This window comes from Neophocaena asiaeorientalis, unplaced genomic scaffold, assembly GCF_003031525.2.
Source record: "Neophocaena asiaeorientalis asiaeorientalis breed wild unplaced genomic scaffold, Neophocaena_asiaeorientalis_V1.1 scaffold648, whole genome shotgun sequence".
Classification (NCBI taxonomy): domain Eukaryota; kingdom Metazoa; phylum Chordata; class Mammalia; order Artiodactyla; family Phocoenidae; genus Neophocaena; species Neophocaena asiaeorientalis.
The window spans coordinates 4,245,688-4,264,903 of record NW_020172781.1 but is presented as its reverse complement, the minus strand read 5'-3'; the positions used below and the strand labels follow the sequence as shown (position 1 = coordinate 4,264,903).

General features: G+C 55.2%; 1 protein-coding gene across 4 annotated transcripts in view; it reads right to left on the bottom strand.

The window, feature by feature from the left end:
- Nucleotides 1-19,210, bottom strand: part of TRPV4 (transient receptor potential cation channel subfamily V member 4) — a 75,793-nt gene extending 56,583 nt beyond the window's left edge. For all 4 annotated transcript variants that reach the window (XM_024741485.1, XM_024741486.1, XM_024741488.1 and 1 more), the window contains exons 1-3: nt 19,195-19,210; nt 4,778-5,191; nt 1,682-1,854 (exon numbers count right to left, since the gene is read on the bottom strand). In XM_024741485.1, coding sequence (XP_024597253.1) covers nt 1,682-1,854; nt 4,778-5,160 — 556 coding nt within the window. In that variant the 5' untranslated portion in view covers nt 5,161-5,191; nt 19,195-19,210. The remainder of the gene's footprint in view (nt 1-1,681; nt 1,855-4,777; nt 5,192-19,194) is intronic.
- Between the last annotated feature and the right edge of the window lie 6 nt (nt 19,211-19,216).

The following is a 19,216-nucleotide window of genomic DNA, read 5'->3' as shown; positions in this document are numbered from 1 at the left end:
CTAAGTTGACTGCCAAGTTGGAGGTTGTGTGTGGGCGGAGGGGAGGGCCGGTCACTGACTCCCCTAAGAATCAATGAGCCTCTGGCTCACGAGCCTCTGGCTAGAAAAACACGCAGGGGCAAATCCAGGTTTTGGGGAGCCCGAGACTTACACAATTTGGGGATCCTGTTAATGAAAGCGAACACACAATTACAAGTTCCAGATTAGGTCCAGGGCTACAAAGGGCCAGAGCACGCAAGGGGCCTGAAGCCTAATTAATGGGCCTCACGGTAAATCCCCCTCTACAGGTGCGTTATTCTGTACAATTTCAGGGCCCTCTCCCAGCCTATCTTAGGGTCCCCCACCCACCCTCATGCAGGCACACTGGCCTGGGGGTTCCCAGCCTAGGCTTAGAGCCCCCTTTCAGCTCAGTCCTGAACTCAGAAGCCAGAAGGCTTGGCAAGCCCAGCCCGATGCTGCTCCGTCCGCCGAAGCACAGGCACCATGATCCCCATCTCACAGGGGTTCACTCCACCCCCAAAGCTCCCCACTTTTGCCTGGTGAACTTGGGGGGCCAGGTGGGGCCATTTGGCCGGGGCTTAAATGTGGGTTATCGCCAAATGAGATTCACACCATCACGGAGACCCTCTCCGCAACTCTAAGCTCGTGCCCCAAACAAGGCCACAGCACCTGGCTGGGCACCATGAATGAATATTTTTTATAAGTCCAGTAATTCTCTTCTGATGGACACAATAATACAGCATCGTATCGTTTTGGTGTTCAAAGAATCTGGTTGATAAAGGTATATGTGAAAAATATACTGCAGAGCCGGTCAGCCTACTTTCACACTTAATTTACTTGAAGTACCTAAAGTCTCCAAAAATGGCCCCTGGTCTCCCTGAAGCTTCGTCAGCCCCGAGCTGCCACAATTCTCGACATTTTATATGGATTTGTGGGGTCACTCGGCCAGTTAATTACAGCTCACCTGGCACCCGGCACTTAGCAGGTGGCTGACTTGGGTGGAGAGGCTCACAGGCCACCTTCCCCAATTTGCAGGGAAGCCCTGGGGTAGCGGAGGGAGCTAGTGCCCCGAGGTGGGTGTTCTGAGCCTGGACGAGGCTGGAGAGTGAGCTGTCTGGGCTGAGTAAGTCCCAGGGCAATGGTGACTGGGCTCCAGCCTATAGCGGGGAGCCAGAAAGCTGGGCGGGAAGGGGGGCAGAGCCTCAGAAGCAGAAGCAGGAATGCCCTGCTCCCCACTCCAGAGCTCCCCTCAGAGGGGGTAGGAGCTCCTGGGACCCCAGCTGCCTTGTGCTTGGCACTATGGAATTCTCTGTCCTCAGAGGCCAGGACTATGCTATTATTATTACGCAGGGTACAGATGAGGAAACTGAGACCCAGAGAGGCCACACGTCCCTTAAGTGGTAATGGTGGGATTTGAATCCAGGGGGGTAAACTCTGCTCACCTATGACACTAATCTTTTCATAAATGAAGCCTGAATGAATGAACAAAGAAAGGCAGCAAAGGCCCAGAGAGGTTAAGTAATATGGTAAAGAACACACAGGACCAGACTCCCTGTCCAGTGCTCTTCCTGGCTAGCGCAGCCCACTAACCCAAGGGAAAACGCTGAGGGGAAAGGGGGCCCCCAATGCCAGGCCTCCCCCAACTCCCAGCTGGCCCACCTGCTATTCCTGGGTGGCTTACCCCGGAACTCCTCGTCAGTCAGCCGCTTCTTGTGGGTCAGCAAGAAGGGGAGCAGCCCGTCCAGGTCAGCGGTGGAGCCCCGAGACACGATGTCAAAGAGGATAGGCCGGTTGAAGACTTTGAGTATGGGAGGCGGCTGGGGCGTGGGAGCTTTGGGGCTCTGTGGCTGCTTCCTAAAGGGGGAGGAAGCCGGGTGATAGGAGGGCTCATCCTCTGCCCATCCCACAGTCTCTAGCCTTAGGGGCCCAGGGATTGGGGGGTGGGGGCAGCTGGAGCCCTAGGGAGGGACCAGACTGAGAGGAGAAAGACATCTGGAGACACAAAGGAATGTTTTATCCCAATAGACTCTACCTGGTACCTGTGTGTTGGTTGGAGACAGACAGAAAGAACACACAGCCCACCCATTTTTCACCCATCCACCCACCCATCCATCCATCCACCCACCCATCCATTCACCCATCAATCCACTCATCCATCCGTCTACCTATCCATCCATCCATCCATCCACCCATCTATCTATCCATCCATCCACGCACACACACACCCATCCACCCAACCACTCTTCCATCCATCCATCCACCCATCCACACACCCACCCATCCACCCACCCACCATCCATCCATTTGTCATTTACTAAGTACTTAAGAATCCAGAGACTGGAAGAGACAAAGATAGTAAGAAAATAAAGGAGGAACACCAGACTAAAAGATAAAGCAACTCTATCTTTTATTCAATCATTCACTCCTTGATTTATTCATTCAACAAACATTTGAGACAAATGAGGCCACGCACATAAGTGCTTAGTCCAGGCCCCACCAAAGTAAACACCCAATAAATGTTAGCTGATATTCCTGTTATTATTTAGCGCCTACTGTGTATCCAGAGTCTGTATGTGTGGGAGAAATGCCGAGCTACAGAGGCAGGTGGAGACAGAACAAGATGGAGAGGGCTGGGGGAGAGGAAGCAATGGAGAAAGAAAAAAGGGAAAAAAACACACATTCATTCAGTCATTCAATAAACACTCATTGGGCACCTACTGTGTGCTAGGTTTTGAGAGCCAAAGAGCTGGAGCAGCAGCAGCCCAGGGGCACCATGAGGGCAGGGACGCCCTGTGTCATGTCCTCACGCACCCAGTGCCCGGAACATACAAGGGCGAAGAACAATCTGTGAAATGAAGACAGGATGGAGAAGAGAAAGAGGCAGAGATGGGGAGGGAGAAGAGGGGGTGTAGGGGAGCAGAGAGTGAACCACGACAGAGGTGGCAGGGCCAGAGGGGGAAGGGACACTGAGGCAGGGGCTTCAGGGCAGAGAAGGCCAGCGGCTCACCAGGGGGAGTGGACAGCCGCTCTCCCTCCTTCCTCTGCCCGGGCCCCAGATTTTACACCCCAGGGCAGGGCCTCCAGTGATGGGGGCCATGGAAGGGGGAAGAGGTGTTTCCTGACGACGGGGGCACACAGGCTAGGGCAGCCCCCATTTTATCCGCTCCTGAACTGTGACCTTTGAGCCAAAAAATGAGATGAAGTAACACCCTCGCCCTCAGTCTTCACCGAGGCAGCCTTCGGGGTCTCTGAAGACCTCAGCCGCTTAGCCACGTCCCAACTCCTCTGCGGCCCCCGCAAAGCCGTTAGCCCTGGCTGTCTGGGGTAATGGTGGGGATGAGGGCTTGAAGGAGGGGATCTGAGGGAGGGGAAAGGGAGACAGGGAGTCCACCAGCTTCCAATGGGACCTTGGAGGGATGGGACACCAGGGCACTTTGCTGCCCTGGGCCTGTTTCCACCTCTGAGTGGAGTTTATGCAATTTGTCCAGTACAGCATGTGGACTGCGAGGCCCCATTTCTTGGACACATTGAGCCCCTCTAGCCTTGGGCCCCTGTACATGCACTTCCCTCCACCTGGAACACCTTCCTCCCACCACCCCCGCTGTGTGGCTGCCCTTTTTCACCCCTTAGCGTTGGGCTTAAATGTCAGCTGCTCCAGGAAGCCCTCCTGGACTACCTTTTCTGTATCAGCTCCCCTCTCCCACCTCAGCACCTCCCCAAAAGTGAATTGTCTAATCACTTGCTTATTACCTGTCTTGTCCTCCAAACTGAAGGTACCAGTGACAGCTACTCAGTGTCTGAGCTGAGTAGGGGTAACGTCTGTTCTGACTCACCCCTGGAGCCCCAGGGCCAACCGCCCTACCTGGCATGTGGTGGGTGCTCCAGAAACGGTCACCAAACAAATTGGTGGTCAGTGAATAAATAAAGGAAACAAAGCCAGGGCTGAGGAGGTGAGTGGGCTTCATCCAAGGGCATAAATGAGTCTGTGATCAGCAAGGGGGAACAGAGGAGGACCAGGTGACAACAGGGCATCTGCAGACTTCAAGACTCTCCTCCAGACACACACACAGGCCTGAGAGAGGTTTTCATGGGCGGATGGCTGGGCAGAGAGACAGCAGATGAATAGATGGGTCGATAGATATTTGAATGAGTGATGGTGGATGGATGGACGGACTGGACAAGTGGATGGGCAGATGGAAGGGTGGGTAGCTGATGACAGAGAAAGAGAGGGAAAGAGAAAGAGAGAACAAAAGAAAGACATGGAAATGAAATGAATGAATGAATGATGAATAGTTTGATAGCTGACTGGCTGGATGAACAGAAACAGTGAGTAGGTGGGAGAATGGATGGATTTTGGCTAAGTATATGGCGGATAAATGGAAGGTTTGTTGTATGAGTGGATGACTGGCCAGAGAGATGTGACAGATGGATAGATGGGTAGATAGATATTCGAATGAGTAGATGATGGATGGATGGACGGACTGGACAAGTGGATGGCTAGGTGGAAAGATAGGTAGCTGGATGAATGAATGAGTAGATAATGGATGGATACACAGATGGATGGATAAGTGGACAGACAGATGAATGAATAGACACGTATACAGAAAGGTGGACAGATAGGTGGATAGATGGATGAGTAAATAGGTACACAAATGAATGAATGGATAGAAGGATGGATGGATGGGTGAATGGATGGATAGATGGATGGATGGATGGATGGATGGATGGATTCAATACAGAGGCGGAGACCCTCGGCCAGGCAGCCAGCAATACTCACTCTATGACCTTCCTCCTCCACCGCTTGTCACTGGGGTGCTGACGATAGGTGCCATAGTCAAAGAGCGAGTCCATGGGCGCCTTCTTGGGCCCAGGCACCACTGAGGACTCATACAAGGTGGACTCCAGCAGGTCGATGGGGTTGGGCACCCCCTTGCGGAAGGCGCCCTGGAACTTCATGCGCAGGTTTGGTCGCCCATCGCCTGGGCCAGCAGGGCGACCACTATCAGCCGGAGAGGGCGACGGGGAGCCGTCCTCCCCCTCGAACAGGTTGGCCAGCGAAGAGAGGGGGAAGGCCTCCCCGCCGGGGATGCCACTCTCATCCCCGGGGGGCTCGGCTACCTCCCTAGGCCCCGCGCGGGGGCCTTCGCTGGGATCCGCCATGCTGCCCCTGGACCTGTCTGCACTGCTCGGCCTGCAAGGGAACAGGAGGGGAGTCAGGCCGGCTCCAGGAAGCCCCCTCCCACGTGGGCAAACAGCACTGCTGCCAGCTTCTTCAAAGCCACCGTTGTAATGACAGGGGTTCAGGGTGGCCACTCCCAGATGTGGTTGGCCGCCAGCCCCCGGCAGGAGCTGCAACAGAGCCTCTTTCAGGGACCTGGAAACGTGAGTCTGCCTCAGGTCCAGCTACCCTGGACGTTAGCTGGAGGAGAAAGGGCATCAGAGTCACACTGGGTCCCCAGATCTGGAGCCTGGGGCCTACTCCTGGCCAACCAAGCCAGCTTCGGGGCCCCCAGAGCAGGGTTCAAGTTCCAAGCTCCACATTTAGCAACCGTGTGATGCGAAAGTGGATGGTTCACAGCCTCGGTTTCCTCACCTGTGAAATGGGGAAGCAGAGAGCACGTGTTCCAGTGGCCAGTGCCGTGCCTGCCACACCGTAAGCACCTACTAAAACATAACCATCAAATCTATGCTTCAGGGACACTAGGTGCTCAGAAATACTCATGAACCCACTGTGGGAGTCAGTAGCCCTCAATTTCCCAGCACCATCATTATGACCCCATTTCACAGAACAGGAAACCAAGGTTCCGAGAATTTAGTTAACTTCCCACAGTGCACAAACTCTGCTCCCCAGTGCCAAGCGCTGACCCCTTCCCTCCCCTCTTTGCCTGGTTAACTCCTGCCCACCTGTGATCCCAGCTCATGTCCATTCCTCTGGGAAGCCCTCCCTGACCATTTGTTCATGAGATTAGTTAATTCCTGAGCTGTGAGCACCAGAAGATAGGGAATGCATCTGTTTCGTTAACTCCTGTGTCCCTGACACCTAGAAGGGTGCCACATGGACACACGACCTGATGACAAAGGTATTATTTGTTCCCATTTGTCAGATGAGGAAAATGGAGCTTTAAGAGGGGAAGTCATGGGCTTCCCTGGTGGCGCAGTGGTTGGGAGTCCGCCTGCCGATGCAGGGGACGTGGGTTCGTGCCCCGGTCCGGGAGGATCCCACATGCCGCGGAGCGGCTGGGCCCGTGAGCCATGGCCGCTGGGCCTGCGCTCCACAACGGGAGAGGCCACAGCAGTGAGAGGCCCGCGTATAGCAAAAAAATAAATAAATAAATAAAAAGAGGGGAAGTCACATAGCTTGTAAGAAGAGTTGGACTTCAATCCAGTTCTCTCTGGCTCCCAGGCCCAATTAGCCAGGAGAAGGGCAAGGGAGGGACAAGGCCCTGCTGGCTGTCAGCCCCTGACCTCTGCAGCGCGCCACTGGGAGGGCTAGACACCAAGGGCAAGTTTCCTGGAACTCCTACCATCCCACCCGGGCTGCAGGAAAATGTCTGGAAAGCCCTCTTTTCTATATCTCTCCATCCCCACACATTAGCAGAAAAACAAATAAAGATTGGTTCCCACCTTGTTTGTTTTGTGGCTGCCAGGAGGGAAGGCTACGGCACTGCAAGAGGCCTCTCTTGGCAGGTGCAGCAGGGCACACAGAGGGTCAGAGCTCCTGCCGGGGACAGACCCCCTTCTAGGCACCAGAAGGTAGGGAGAGCCTAGATTTTAGAGTCTTCCAGGCCTGGGTTCTAACCCCAGCTCTGCTATTTATGTGCAGCATGACCTTGAGAAAGTGACCTTAGCTACCTGAGCCTCAGTTTCCTCATTTGTAAAATGGGTACAATATAGTAGCTTTTTTCATACGTTTGCAGGAAGAAGTAAATGAGATCAGGCATGTCCAGTGTCAACCCTGGGATTAAACCGGGGGCTGTCAGTGATTATAATCAAAGGAGTAAGTAAGGGTTAGGAGCACAGTTGCTGAAATCAGATATACCCAGTTCCCATCTTGGCCCTGGTTAATTAGCAGCTGTGTGATCCTGGGCAAATCACTTCCTCTCTCTGGGCCTCAGCTTCCCCACCTGTAAAACCAGGGTAACCACACCTCCTCCTAAAGCTCTTGGGAAATGCCAGTGCCCTCAGGAATTTGAAGCACCCACCTGATGCCAGCACTTAGTAGGACTTCAGGAGACATTAGTTCCTATCCACCCGCCAGGTGGGAAAGGGAGACCCCTAGTGGTTGCCACGTGAGTCTGGGCTTAGTAATGCAGGAATGGGGGTATGTGGAGGCAGAGAGGGTGTGCACTGGGGTGCAGGCATTGAGGGGGAAGATTAGACTTCCCCCGGCCCAGTCCTGTTCACCTCAATGGGGACCCAGGGTCAAGGGAAGAGGAGGCATTGGGCACGTGCTTCTGCTGTTAACACCCTCCTTATTCCTGCACCCCGTCCCAGGGCCCCACGGGGGCAGGACAGCCCCTGCCTTAGGGGGGCCAGAGGAGGCAGCCGCTCAAACCCCCGCCATGCCTGCACCCCCTGCCCTAAGAAATCTCAACTCAGATGGCATCCAGGGTTTCTGGGGACTCCACAACAGGGGGTCTGGAGTCAGCCAGCCCCAGGTTCAAATGCCCCCTCAGTCACTCACACCCTGCTCATAGCCTTGACAAGACACATAGAGATCAATATGGACATATTAATTATGGTGAAGTAGCAATTTTGAACTAAACCCCCGTCATCATGGTGATTATGTGGCTCTGATGGGCCCAAGTGCTTCATACACGCACTCTCACCCGGGCCTCACTGCACCCTTAGACCAGCAGTTCTCAGCTGGGGGCCCTTCTGCTCCCCAGGGACACTCGGCAATGTCTGAAGACGTGTTTGGTTGTCACACTGCGCAGAGGAGAGAGGGCTACTGGCATCTAGTGGGTCAAGGCAGACCAGGGATAGTGCCAGACATCCTACAATGTACAGGACAGTCCCCACCACAAGGAACGACCCAGCCCAAAAAGTCAATAGTGCTGAGGTTGAGAAATCCCGACCTGGAGGTAGGTACTGCTATAATTCCCCTTTCACAGATAAGGAAACTGAGGCTCAGAGAGGTTAAGTGACTTGCCTGAGACCACCCAGCAGATTAGTGACAGAACCAGGATTCAAATCCTGGCAGTTGGCTGTGGAGCCTGGGCTACCCTAACCCCTCAGTTGAAGGCATGGCCTGGGAGCCAGGCGCCACACCAGACCCTTAGAATATCTTGTTCAAGGTGCACAACAGCCCCGGGAGGTAAGGGTTATTATTCTCAGCTCATGCTAATCTCTCTGAGCCTTGGTTTCCCTACAATAAAATGAGGGTTGCAAAACAGCTTCTATCCCATAGGGCTGCTGTAATGGGCAAGTCAGGTGTCTCTTGGGCACCTAATAAGCACTTGACAAATACTTTAATCATCGTCGCCATGATGATACGGTCCCAGTTTACCTGTCCTCCTCACCACCCCGCCTGCCGGGCACACACATGTGGTAGGACTACAGCCTGGCATTCACGGCCCAGGTTAACATTCACCAAGCCCTCCCAGCCTCTCCCTTGGTTAACCGGCCAGAGCCTCCCATTTTACAGCTGAGGAAACTGACTCTGAGATGCCACACAGAGAGTGAACGAACGGCCTTGAAGAAGGCCTCTGGACTCCGAACCTTGGACTCCTTCCACACCACACAACCCAAGTGTGTACAGACACCACTATGCACATCCACACACATATACACGTGTACGCACACACACATACACACACAGCCTGCTCTGTGGCCATCCCCTCCCCAAACACTGCCCTGTTCTCTGTGGTTGGGGATAGAGTTCACTCTCTGTTCTAATTTGCCCTGTAGGCTGTTATTACACATTCCAAACCCATGCCAGATTTAGAGGGAAGGAGGGGTACAGGGCAGGAGAGAGGCTGAGAGTCCTCCTTCTTCTCCTCTGTGTGTAAATATCGTGTATGTTTCTTCCTGTCTCTCCCCATGTGATCTGGCACATGCCGGCTGGCCTGCTGTGAGCCCTGGGAATGCCTTTGCAGCAGGTAGCACCCAGATGGCACCAGGAGCATGTCTGGGGCTCAGCGAAGGACATTTAGGCAGAGCGTGGACATCCCCACACACTGTGTGACCGCTGTGTTCACTTAACGCAGCAGATTTCAAATGTTTTTGTTTTAGCATCAAGCAGCAGGACTGGAAACCATTCACCTATGTATTTACTCAACAAATGTTTATTGAGCACCTATTTTGTGCCAGGTCTTGGGGACACAGACGTCAGCAAGACAAAGAACTCCTGCCCTGCTGGGGCTGACCTGGTGGGAAAACAGAAGAAACCGCTATAGACAAAGCAAGAAGCTGAGGCATGTCTGGTGGCAACAGCTGGTTAGACCAGAAGGGCTCGGGAGTGGCCGAGGTCAGGGGTGCTGGGGTCCCGGGCGGGGTGAGGAGATACAGTGCTGAGCCAGGGTCCCCAAGCCTTCCTCTCTGCCTGGGTCAGACTCCAGGCTCTCCAGAAACATGGCTGAAGGTCATGCATTCTGCTCTGATGGCCCTGCGGACTCAGTCAGAGCAGCCACACCCACAATCCCTCCCCCCTAAGGAGGGGGCACCTGGTAGGAGCTAAGGGGGCATGGAAAGAACTTGCATTTTGATGTCAGATCAGCGGGTTGGCTCCCAGACTCACCGCTCATCAGCTGGAGGAGCTTGAGAGACTTACGTAGCCTCTCCGAGGCTCGCTTGCCTCACCTTTCCTTGAGGAACTTAACTGGGTCATCGTGAGGACTATATGAATTGTTAACTGGGTCATCGTGAGGACTATATGAATTGAGTCAAGCACCTGGCACAGAGTAAGCCCTCAGTAAACAGCAAACCGCAAGACTACGTGAATGGCAGGTGCCTTCTGAGAATCCCGGACTCAGCTGGGGTGGGGTGGAAGTCTCTTGGTCCATCCCCCTGTCCCCACGCAGAGGGTAGAAGAAGGGACCCATCCTCACCGTTACCCCGTGGCTTTGCCTGATCTCATGGAAACCCTGGCACGTAATGTCAAATCCCATCCTCCTGATTATGTGACCAAGGAAAGCTGCTTAAATCTGGGGGCAAGTTTAGGCGTGCAGGGGCTGCTCTACCACAGGGGGAGGAATTCCAGGGAGCTGGGATCAGTGCACTCCATCTGCTGAGTGCCACCTGCTTGCAGGGCAAACAGGAGTGGAAGCTCAGGGAATTCACAGTCTAGGAGAGAAGGCAGATGGCTTTCCCCCTCCAGGCCTTTGCCTGGGCTGTTCCCTCTGCCTGGGATGTACTTCCTCCACTAACCCTTTCTTCGAGTATCATCTCAACCAGCACTTCCTCTGAAAAGCCCTCCTGCCCCCCCCACAGTCTAAACCGGCTCCCTTGTGTTCACTCTTAGAGCAAATTGTGCCTCTCTTTATAGCGCTTCTCGTGATTAGACTTTGACCTTTACTTATATCATTCTTTTATTCATCTCCTCTCTTCTCCTCTAGTTTTGGGTTCCATGAAGGAGGGACTCTTTTGTGTCTGCTGTCTCTCCAGCAATTAGCATCGTGACGAGGCATCAGTAAGTTCCTACACTGCAAGGCAAGGTCCTCTGAAGTTCTGCAAGGAGGAAGGTGGGAGGAGGCAGCACTAAACCTGACGGGCACAGGGAGGGGCTGCAAGGAGGAGGGCTTGACAAGTGGAATGGGATACAAGAGCAGAGGAGACAGCAAGGTCAAGGGTAGGGAGCTGGGAAAGAGCAGGGGGCACTGAGGAACGGTGCAGCCTGAGGCATCGGAGAAGAAAGGTGGGAAGGAAGAAAAGATGGGTGAGTGGGTGGGCGGGTGGGGAGGTGGGGAGGAAGATGAGGATGGATCCCAAGGTTTGCTGGTGCCGAGAGAGAAAACACCGGCTCTGTCCAACCCCCCTCCCTCCAGGTGAGGAAACTGAGGCTCAGAGAGGTGGAGTCACTCTTACAGGGTTGCCCAGCTCCTTAGAGGCAGAAGCAGGTCTAGGATGCACGTGGCCCCAGGACCTATGCCTTCGGTGGATACTTTACAAGGACCAGGAGACTCGAGAAGAAAAGGGTGGAAGATGGGGGTTGAAGAAGAGTGGTTTAGGGTGAGTGGTGGGAACCAGGGGCCCCAGAGGCAAACTGCCCACTCACCAGTTGTGTGACCCTGGGCAAGTCACTGGCCTTTCTGTGCCTCTGTTTTCTCACCTGTAAATGCTGATGATCATAGCACCTATCTCCGGATTGTTGAGAAGGTTAAAGAAGATAGCACCCAGCAGAGAGCACACACCCAGTAAATGATGGCTGTTGTCAGCATCATCGGTATCATTACATCATCATTATTAGAAGATGAACAGACAGACTGAGGACCAAGGAAGGTATGATAGCCAGGGAGGGCGGAGTGGCTGGGCCCAGAGCCTGGGACTCTGGCAGCCACCTCAGAGCAGCTGCCACTGGGAGCTCAGCCCCTTGGCCAGGCAAAACCCACTGCCTGCCAAGCTGCCCGAGGCTCCCTGGGCCCTGGCAGGCGGCAGCAACAGGGGGCATCACACCATGCCGGGCACCTTCCCCAGACAGCCTGTATTTACCTAGCAGGTCTCAGCCCAGCCCGCTTCCTGTTTGCTGCACAGCGGCTGCCTGACCAGGCCTGACAGAGCCCCAGTGTCCTGCCGGGTCCCCCCACCCAGGAGGGTGCCCAGGCGGGGCAGGGCGGGGGTGACTCACTGGGCCCCACAGAGGGCAAGGCCAATGTGACCACGGCCGTTACTTGGGCATTCTGCAAGTCCTTGGCCAGAGGGATTCCAACAGTGCACACAGATACCCCTCTGAGCTCTCACGGGCACGCATTTGCTTCCAAGGTCCCCGGCCCCAGGGTGGGAGCCACCAGGAGGCAGTGTGGCCCAATGGTTTAAGAGCACACGCTGAACAACACTGAAGGCCACGTGTGATAGGATCCCATTTACATGAAATGTCCAGAACAGGCACATCCATAGCAACAGAAATCAAATTAGTGGTTGCCAGGGGCTGGGGGGTGGGGGGGAGACAGTGACTGCTAGCGGGTACAGGGTTCATTTTGGGGGTGATGAAAAGGCACGGAAACTAGACAGTGGTGATGTCTGTATAACTCTGAACACTCTACAAAGCCACTAAATTGTACACGTTGAAAGGGTGAGATGCATGTGAATTACATCTCAATAACACTTCCCAGCTTGGTGACCTCAGACAAGTCACTTCCCCTCCCGGAGCTTCAGTTTCCTCGGTTCGCAACAAGGGAACGTTGTGAGGTTAGACGCTCATAAAGGGTCCAGCACAGGGGCTGGCACAGAGCAGGGGCTCAAGGACATGAAGTCCCTGTCCCAGGAAGCTCCGGCTCCTTCTTCCCTTGCCTCGCCCCCTCCCATCAGAGCACAGCCCTGGATTCCACCCTCTAACTCAGCCCTGCTCAGAGTGTGATGCTACCCAGATCCAGCTAGGAAGACGGAGGCCCCTTCTTCCTAGCCCAGCCCCTCTCCTGGAGGACAGTCACAGCCACAGAGAGCCCCCCCAGAGAGGATTCTGTGGCCTCAGAAACTACCCAACCTATGTCCTCTTCCCCACCTGCCACTTCCTGGCAGGGCGGCTGGGAGCAAGTCATCTCTCTCTGGGCCTCAGTTTCCTCATCTGTACAATGGGGGAAACAATTACTGCCACCTGGGAGGGGTGAACCCATATTTGCTTTATAGTTATTGGTTGGACTCTACATTCACGCTTTGAATTAAAAAATAAAATGATAGCTCTTACACCAAAAGGCTGTTGTGAGGATTGAATGATAATGGAAGATAATTGATTGAGTTGATAATTCAAGAGTTTAAGACAGCGCCTGGTGCATAGTAAATGTTAACAAAAGGCAGCTGCCTTTTCATTGTTAATATTCCCTCAATTTACAGCTGGGGAGACGTGACCCAGGACTTGTGACTCTACGCGAAGACCTGGCCTTCTGAAAGGGTCTTCTCCCCTCCTTGTTTCCATCTCTCTTCCATCACGGCCCCATTTCCTAGCTGGGAGACTGAGGCCCAGAGGAGACAGGATACCCACCCACCCATACCTACACACACCCCTCCACCTCATACCCACGTGCAAAAACCTCGAGGTGACCAAGTCAGAGAAGAGAGCAGACACCGTGGAATGAATGGGTCGGGCAGGAGCCGGGAAGGGAGCCCCAGGCAGCAGAAAACCAGTTTGAGATCCTGTCTCTGCCCCAGCCGGCCTCACCAGCCTATGCCAACAGTAGGCTGCGTCTCTGGCTAACTGCTTGGAATTATGGCTGAGAGTAAGGCCTGAAATCCCACATTAGCAGTGCCTATCCTCCCATTGGTACATGTCACACAGCATCTTCTATCTCTTTTAATCCAAAAAATAACTCTAGAAGTTAGATATCATCGTCTCCATTGTCAGATGAATAAACCACGTCTGGGGAGAATGGAGGGGAGGGGCTGACATTTATCCAACATCCATCATGTGCTGAGCGCTCTCGCGTTTACTTCTCATCCCCATTTCACAGATGAGCAAACTGAGGCTTGGAGAGACCAAGAGACCCAGCCGAGGTCACAACTCAACAGGAAGGGAATGTGGCTAGGATTCCAACCACCTGCTTTTAAGCTCATTTGAGTTCATCCCTTCAGGGTCTATGAAGCCCTCTCCCTGGGGTCGTCTTTCTAAATGCCACGCCCCTTGGAAGTCACGGGGCAAGCGGGCACGGCACAAAAAGACTTAGAGTTTCGATCGTGGCTTTGCCACTTAGTAGCTGTGTGACCCCAGGCAGATTATGTCAGCTCTCTGAGCCTCAGTTTCCTCATTTCCAAAAGCGAACTAATCACAGCACCTACTGCTGGGTTGCATGGTCATCGTGGGTGTCAGAGCCTCATAAAGTGCAGCCCCCAATGATGGGAACGCGGACACAAGCTCCAGGAGGGCAGGGACCTCTTCTGTTCCAGTCACCACTGAGTCCCCAGTGCCTAGGACAGGGCCTGGCACATAGTATCTATCCAAGATATACTTGCTGAATGAATGAACAAACGAATGAATGAACGCATGTATATAAGTGAAAGGAATCACAAACAGCTAAGTCATCCTCCACAGGGCAGACAGATCTCCACAGCTGAACCTCTACCCAGCTAGCTAACTTCCTCCCTCCCATCCTTTAACATAATTTATTGAGCACCTACTGCGTGCTGGGCTCTCTGACCTATGAGGTTCAATGTCCCCCCATGAGGTGGCAGCTATCATGAGTCCATTTTGCAGATGAGGAAACTGAGGCTCAGAGATGCCAGGACACTTGCCCAAACCCAAGTCTGAATCTGAGCAGGCGGGTTCTCCTGATGCCCCCGCCTTGCTGATTCATCTGTTCAATCACTCATTCCTTCCTTCCTTCACCATTCACTCTGTCCACAGGTATTCCTCAGCCCCTCCTCTCTGCCAAGGGACACAGGGACAGGAGTGAACGGGCAAACCGGTCCCTGTCTGAGGTCAGTTGGCCCCTTGCCCACCGAGGTCCCCCTGAGCCTGTGGAGCCCATCGGGGACACATGTTGGAAGTAGCCCCCCCCCATATATACCCTTGACGAGCTGTCCCAGAAGGTGGTCAGCCCTCCAGGTCAGCCGGGTGGAAGCCAGGCCACTCCACCCTCAGGGAAAAACAGGCGTCCAGTGAGACTGAGGACCCTTTGTGCGGTGGCAGCAAGGGCGGGGGCAGGAGGGGCAGCCGTTACTCACCACCCAAAGAAAAATAAGCATGTTCCCGTTTGGTCAATGGCCCTCCTGTCTGCCCCGCCACACCACCACCTCCTTCCGTAGCCTCTCCTACCCTCTGACCTCACCTGGAGCAGACCTGTGAGCGCCTCCTATGCCCCTGGCGTGCCGCCTGTGACCATCCCTCACAATTGAGGAAACATGATCAGAGACGTGGGGTGACTTGCTTGAGGTCACACAGCCTGCAGTGGGCAGGGCTCGGAGCAGAAAGGGGAAGCCGATGACCAGGAAGGGGCTCAGAGGTGGGAAGGAAGTCAGAGTCACAGTGAAAGCGAGGGCCTGGCCTCCCTTCCTCATTCCTGCTCGGCCAGGGTGACAGCTCAGGGGCACCCAAGGCAGGGGGAGTCCAGGCCGGGGCAGGAGTGGCAGTCAGAATAACCCAGATCTCCCCAACTGGCAGAGCTCTGACCTCCAGCAAACCCCAGGTGGCAGCCCCAGGAACACCGCAGCAAGTGGCCAAGCTGGGACGCGAACAGAGGTGGGTCAGACTCCAAGAAGGGAGAGTCCAGTGGCCTTTCAGGAAGGAAGCTGAGCCACCCACTGGGTTTTCAGGGACCCAAGGTGTCCAGTCACTGGGATCTGGCTTTCAGGTCCAGCTCTCCCATGAGCCAGCGGGGCATCCCTAGGCAAATTACTTCTCCCTCTGAGCCTCTCTGAGCAAATTACTTCCTTCCTCTGCTGTAAAATGGGACTCAGTATTCCTGCCCTGCCCACCGCCAGTGGGGGTGATGCCGTGACACCATCAAGGGGACTGTCAGGCAATAGACACTGGTTACACACTGAACAGTCTGTGTTGCTCTGGAGACTGTCCACAACCACCCCATGAAGCAGGCACTAACATTATCCCATTTTACAGATGAGGAAACTGAGGCCCAAGAAGACGTAAGGGGACTTACCGAGAGCCGGGATCTGAACCATGTAGCATTACATTAGGAAAGCAGGAAACTCTGGCGGTCCTGGCGCTCAGTCAATGCCCGTAAATATTTTGTAGCTGAAAAGGCAGCACCCCTTGCCCAAACGCAAGTCTAGCTCTGCCCCTGCTACCTTCCACCTGCTTTCCTGCCACAGAGGGGTTCTCAGAGAGATGAGCTGGAGGAAAAGGCACCCCGGCACAGGCCGGGGGACAGGATGAGGAAGACGATAATGCTCAGAGCCCCATCTGTGTGCCCCGGACTGTCCTCGCAAAGAGGGGGTTGACAGCCTCATTTGACAGATGAGGAAACCGAGGCTCAGAAAGATGAGGTGACTTGCCCGAGCTCCCCTGGTGAGAAGGCAGCAGGCCTCGGATTTAAACCCAGGCCTGTCTGAACAATTCAGGTTCTTATCTCTAAAGTACAGACTATCTTCCCATGACCCCAGATCCAGACAAATGCGGACAGGCCACTTTGGAAGTTAAGGGCATGGATTTTAGAATCAGATAGATGGAGTTCAGATCCCAGCTCCGGCCCTTCCCAGCTGGGCAAGCAACTTCACCACCTTGACCTCAGTTCCTCCCTCTCAAAAATGGGTATAATCCCAGCTTTGCATCCAAATGTACTGAGTGTTGGGCTCAGCGCCTGGCGCACAGTAAGTGCTCAATAAATGTTCACAACCATCGTAATGACCACTAATGCAGCCCACGCTTGGCTAAAGCCAGAAAGAACCTTGCACCCAGAGTTCAGAGCGGCAGCTGCGGGGCCCAGGACCACAAGCATCTCAAGAGATCTGAATTAATCTTTAACAGGTGAATTCCACCCCAACTTGGTGACACACAGCATTCCAGAGGGCTTGCTAGCATGAAATGTTCCCTTGGCTCCCCAGATCGTGTGTGTGACAAGAAGAGGAGCTAGTCCCTGGGTCCCCATGAATTGGGGAGGGGCCTGGAGTGTCTTTCCCGGAGTCAAATGGGAGAAACTGAGGCAGACAGCAGGCTGCGGGCCTGGGAGGGGTAGAGCTGCCTGCTCCATGTGGCCCCCTCCCTCCTGGGAACACACGAAGGGCCTCAAAGGACTCTGGCCCTCTCAAAACGATGTTTTCAGTCACTCAACCGTGCAACAGTGATTTACTGAGCACCGCGTGCCAGGTGCAGTGAGGCCAAGGCTCGTGTGGTTCTCTCCCCCCTACACCTTCCAGCCGCCCCTGCCAGTCCCTACCTGGGGCCTCACACCTCTGGCCTGGATGACTTCCCCTGCCCGGCCTCCCCGCCTGGCCCCCACTCTGCGGACCTTTCAAGACCACACATCCGGCATGTCCCTCCCAGCCTGGACCCCTGTACTGGGTCTGACCCAGTCCCTGCCTGTCTGATCCCCTGTCCTTCCTGTTCATGTCACACACTCCAGACAAACAGGATGATGTCTCAGCTCTCCAAACCCTAGTTTTACCACCTGGTGACAGGTAGAAGTCAGGTCTTTACCTAAAAACCCTTTTGCCCAATATCTGCATTTATTCCTCCAGGTGAGGCTCAAGTCCCACCTTGATCAAGCCGTCCCGGGTACTGGATCGCCACAGTGCCACCCCCAGAGCGCTCTCCTGGCCCACACTCACGGGCGGCACACCCTTCACGGCATCCAGCACAGTGCTCCCTTGCTGGGCGCCCTCAGGTCTGGTGTGGGGGCTCCTGCTGGAAGCCACAGCTGGCACGAGGGGCAACCCCAGGGTCAGGGAGGCGGCCGTGGGAGAGGGGCAGCCCTTCCTCCCATCTCACCCGCTCTCTTGGACCGCTCAGTTCACGCCCCTCGGGCTGGGGCTAGGCTGGGTCTGAGGTGCCTCAGTGCCCAGCCCAGGGCTGACACAGGATGGCTTTCCCGGAGGGTTCGATGGACAAAGGAAATGGCTGAGGCCCAGCTCACACCTGAGGAGGTGGCGGGGGTGTCCACAGCCGCGGCCCGGATGTAAGGCATCTGGTCTGGATTTAGCTTGGGGAATCCCAGGCATCTCCACTGGGGCTCTCTTGCACGCTTCTTCCTCAGGTGCCCATTCCCTAAACCTTCAGAATGACCCCACCCTGCTTTCACAAACGTGAGCCTGACTGGCCCATGACCGCCATTTGCCGTGTGTCTTGGGAGCCCCTCCCCGCTCCGATTGATCAATGATGGTGGGAAAAGGGGCCCCCAGCCTTTCTGGTTCCCACTGTTACTCAAACAGAATGATGCAGAGAAATGCGGAAATGGCCAATCACCTTTCTCACCCCCTTCCATTAAGAAGACGTTGGGGCAACAACAGCACGAGCATAGTAACAGCTGGGGCTCCAGGCACGGCGTGGGTCCCCTCACAGGTCCGCTGTCCTCACCCCAGCCCCGGGGTTCACCTTCAGCCGACCCCATTTTCCAGATGAGCTCTCTGTCCCTCAGGCAGCTGAGGGAGCAGCCCAGGGTCACACAGTAGTGGGGTGGCAGGGTGAGGGTTCGGGCCCACACAAGCCCCACTTTTAACCTCACAGATGACCTGGGCTGACCCTAGTACCTGATCTCTCAGAAGAGGCCACCTCTTCACCCCGCTGTCCCCGCCCCAGAGATAAAGTGGCAAAGCTTAAACCCTCCAGTGGGTCTTAGCGTCCCAGATCAAAGCTCACACATGACATCAGGCCCCTACCCCTGCTCCCAGCAGAAGCCCTTGTTGCAGACACTCAGCAGCCATAAGCCCACCCCCTCCTGGGTAACTTCCAAGACACCCCCTGGGCACCAGGCAGGGAGGACGGTGGAGCCGGACAGCCCTGGATGTAAATTCCACTTGGCTACATCCCCGACCTGAGAGCCTCAGTTTCCTCATCTGCAAAATGGGGAAGACAGATGGAGAAACCCGCTGGGGCTGGGCCAGGCACGGGTGCCTGTGGCTGGAACGGCCAGCCATGCGGGGAGGATGGGAGGTCTCTCCCTGTTTTCAGAGACCTCCCAGGAGTCTCCAGGGCATAGCTGGAGGGGAGGTTAAAGATTTTCCCGCCTCTTGCAGGGAAAGAGCCATCTCTCTGGGGCTCAGTAACTAAGAAGTGGCCTTTGGAAGTTCCAGGCTCCCCAATTCCCTCCCAGAGGTGGGGGGCAAACCTCAGGACCCCAACTCCCTCTTCCAAGCTCTCCAAAAAGGAGATGACTCCTGGGTGGGCTGCAGGGCCTTCTGTGTTTGCTTCCTGGGCTTGGATACTGGGGGACCTGGGCCTGCATCCCCGGAGCCCACGTCGGCGCCCTCTTCGCAGGTAACAAAACCCAAGCCCAGAGAGGTGGTGCCCGGCCCAAGGGCCCCCCGCGGGTCCCGCGCCTTCCGCGCTCCAGGCCACCACTCCGCAGCTTCCACGACGTGCCCGGAGGAGCGCGAGATCCTCGGCTGGGTCGTCCCTCCCGGGGTCCCCGCCCCGAAGTTCCAGGCCCCACTCACCTCCGGGAGGGCTCCGCGCCGG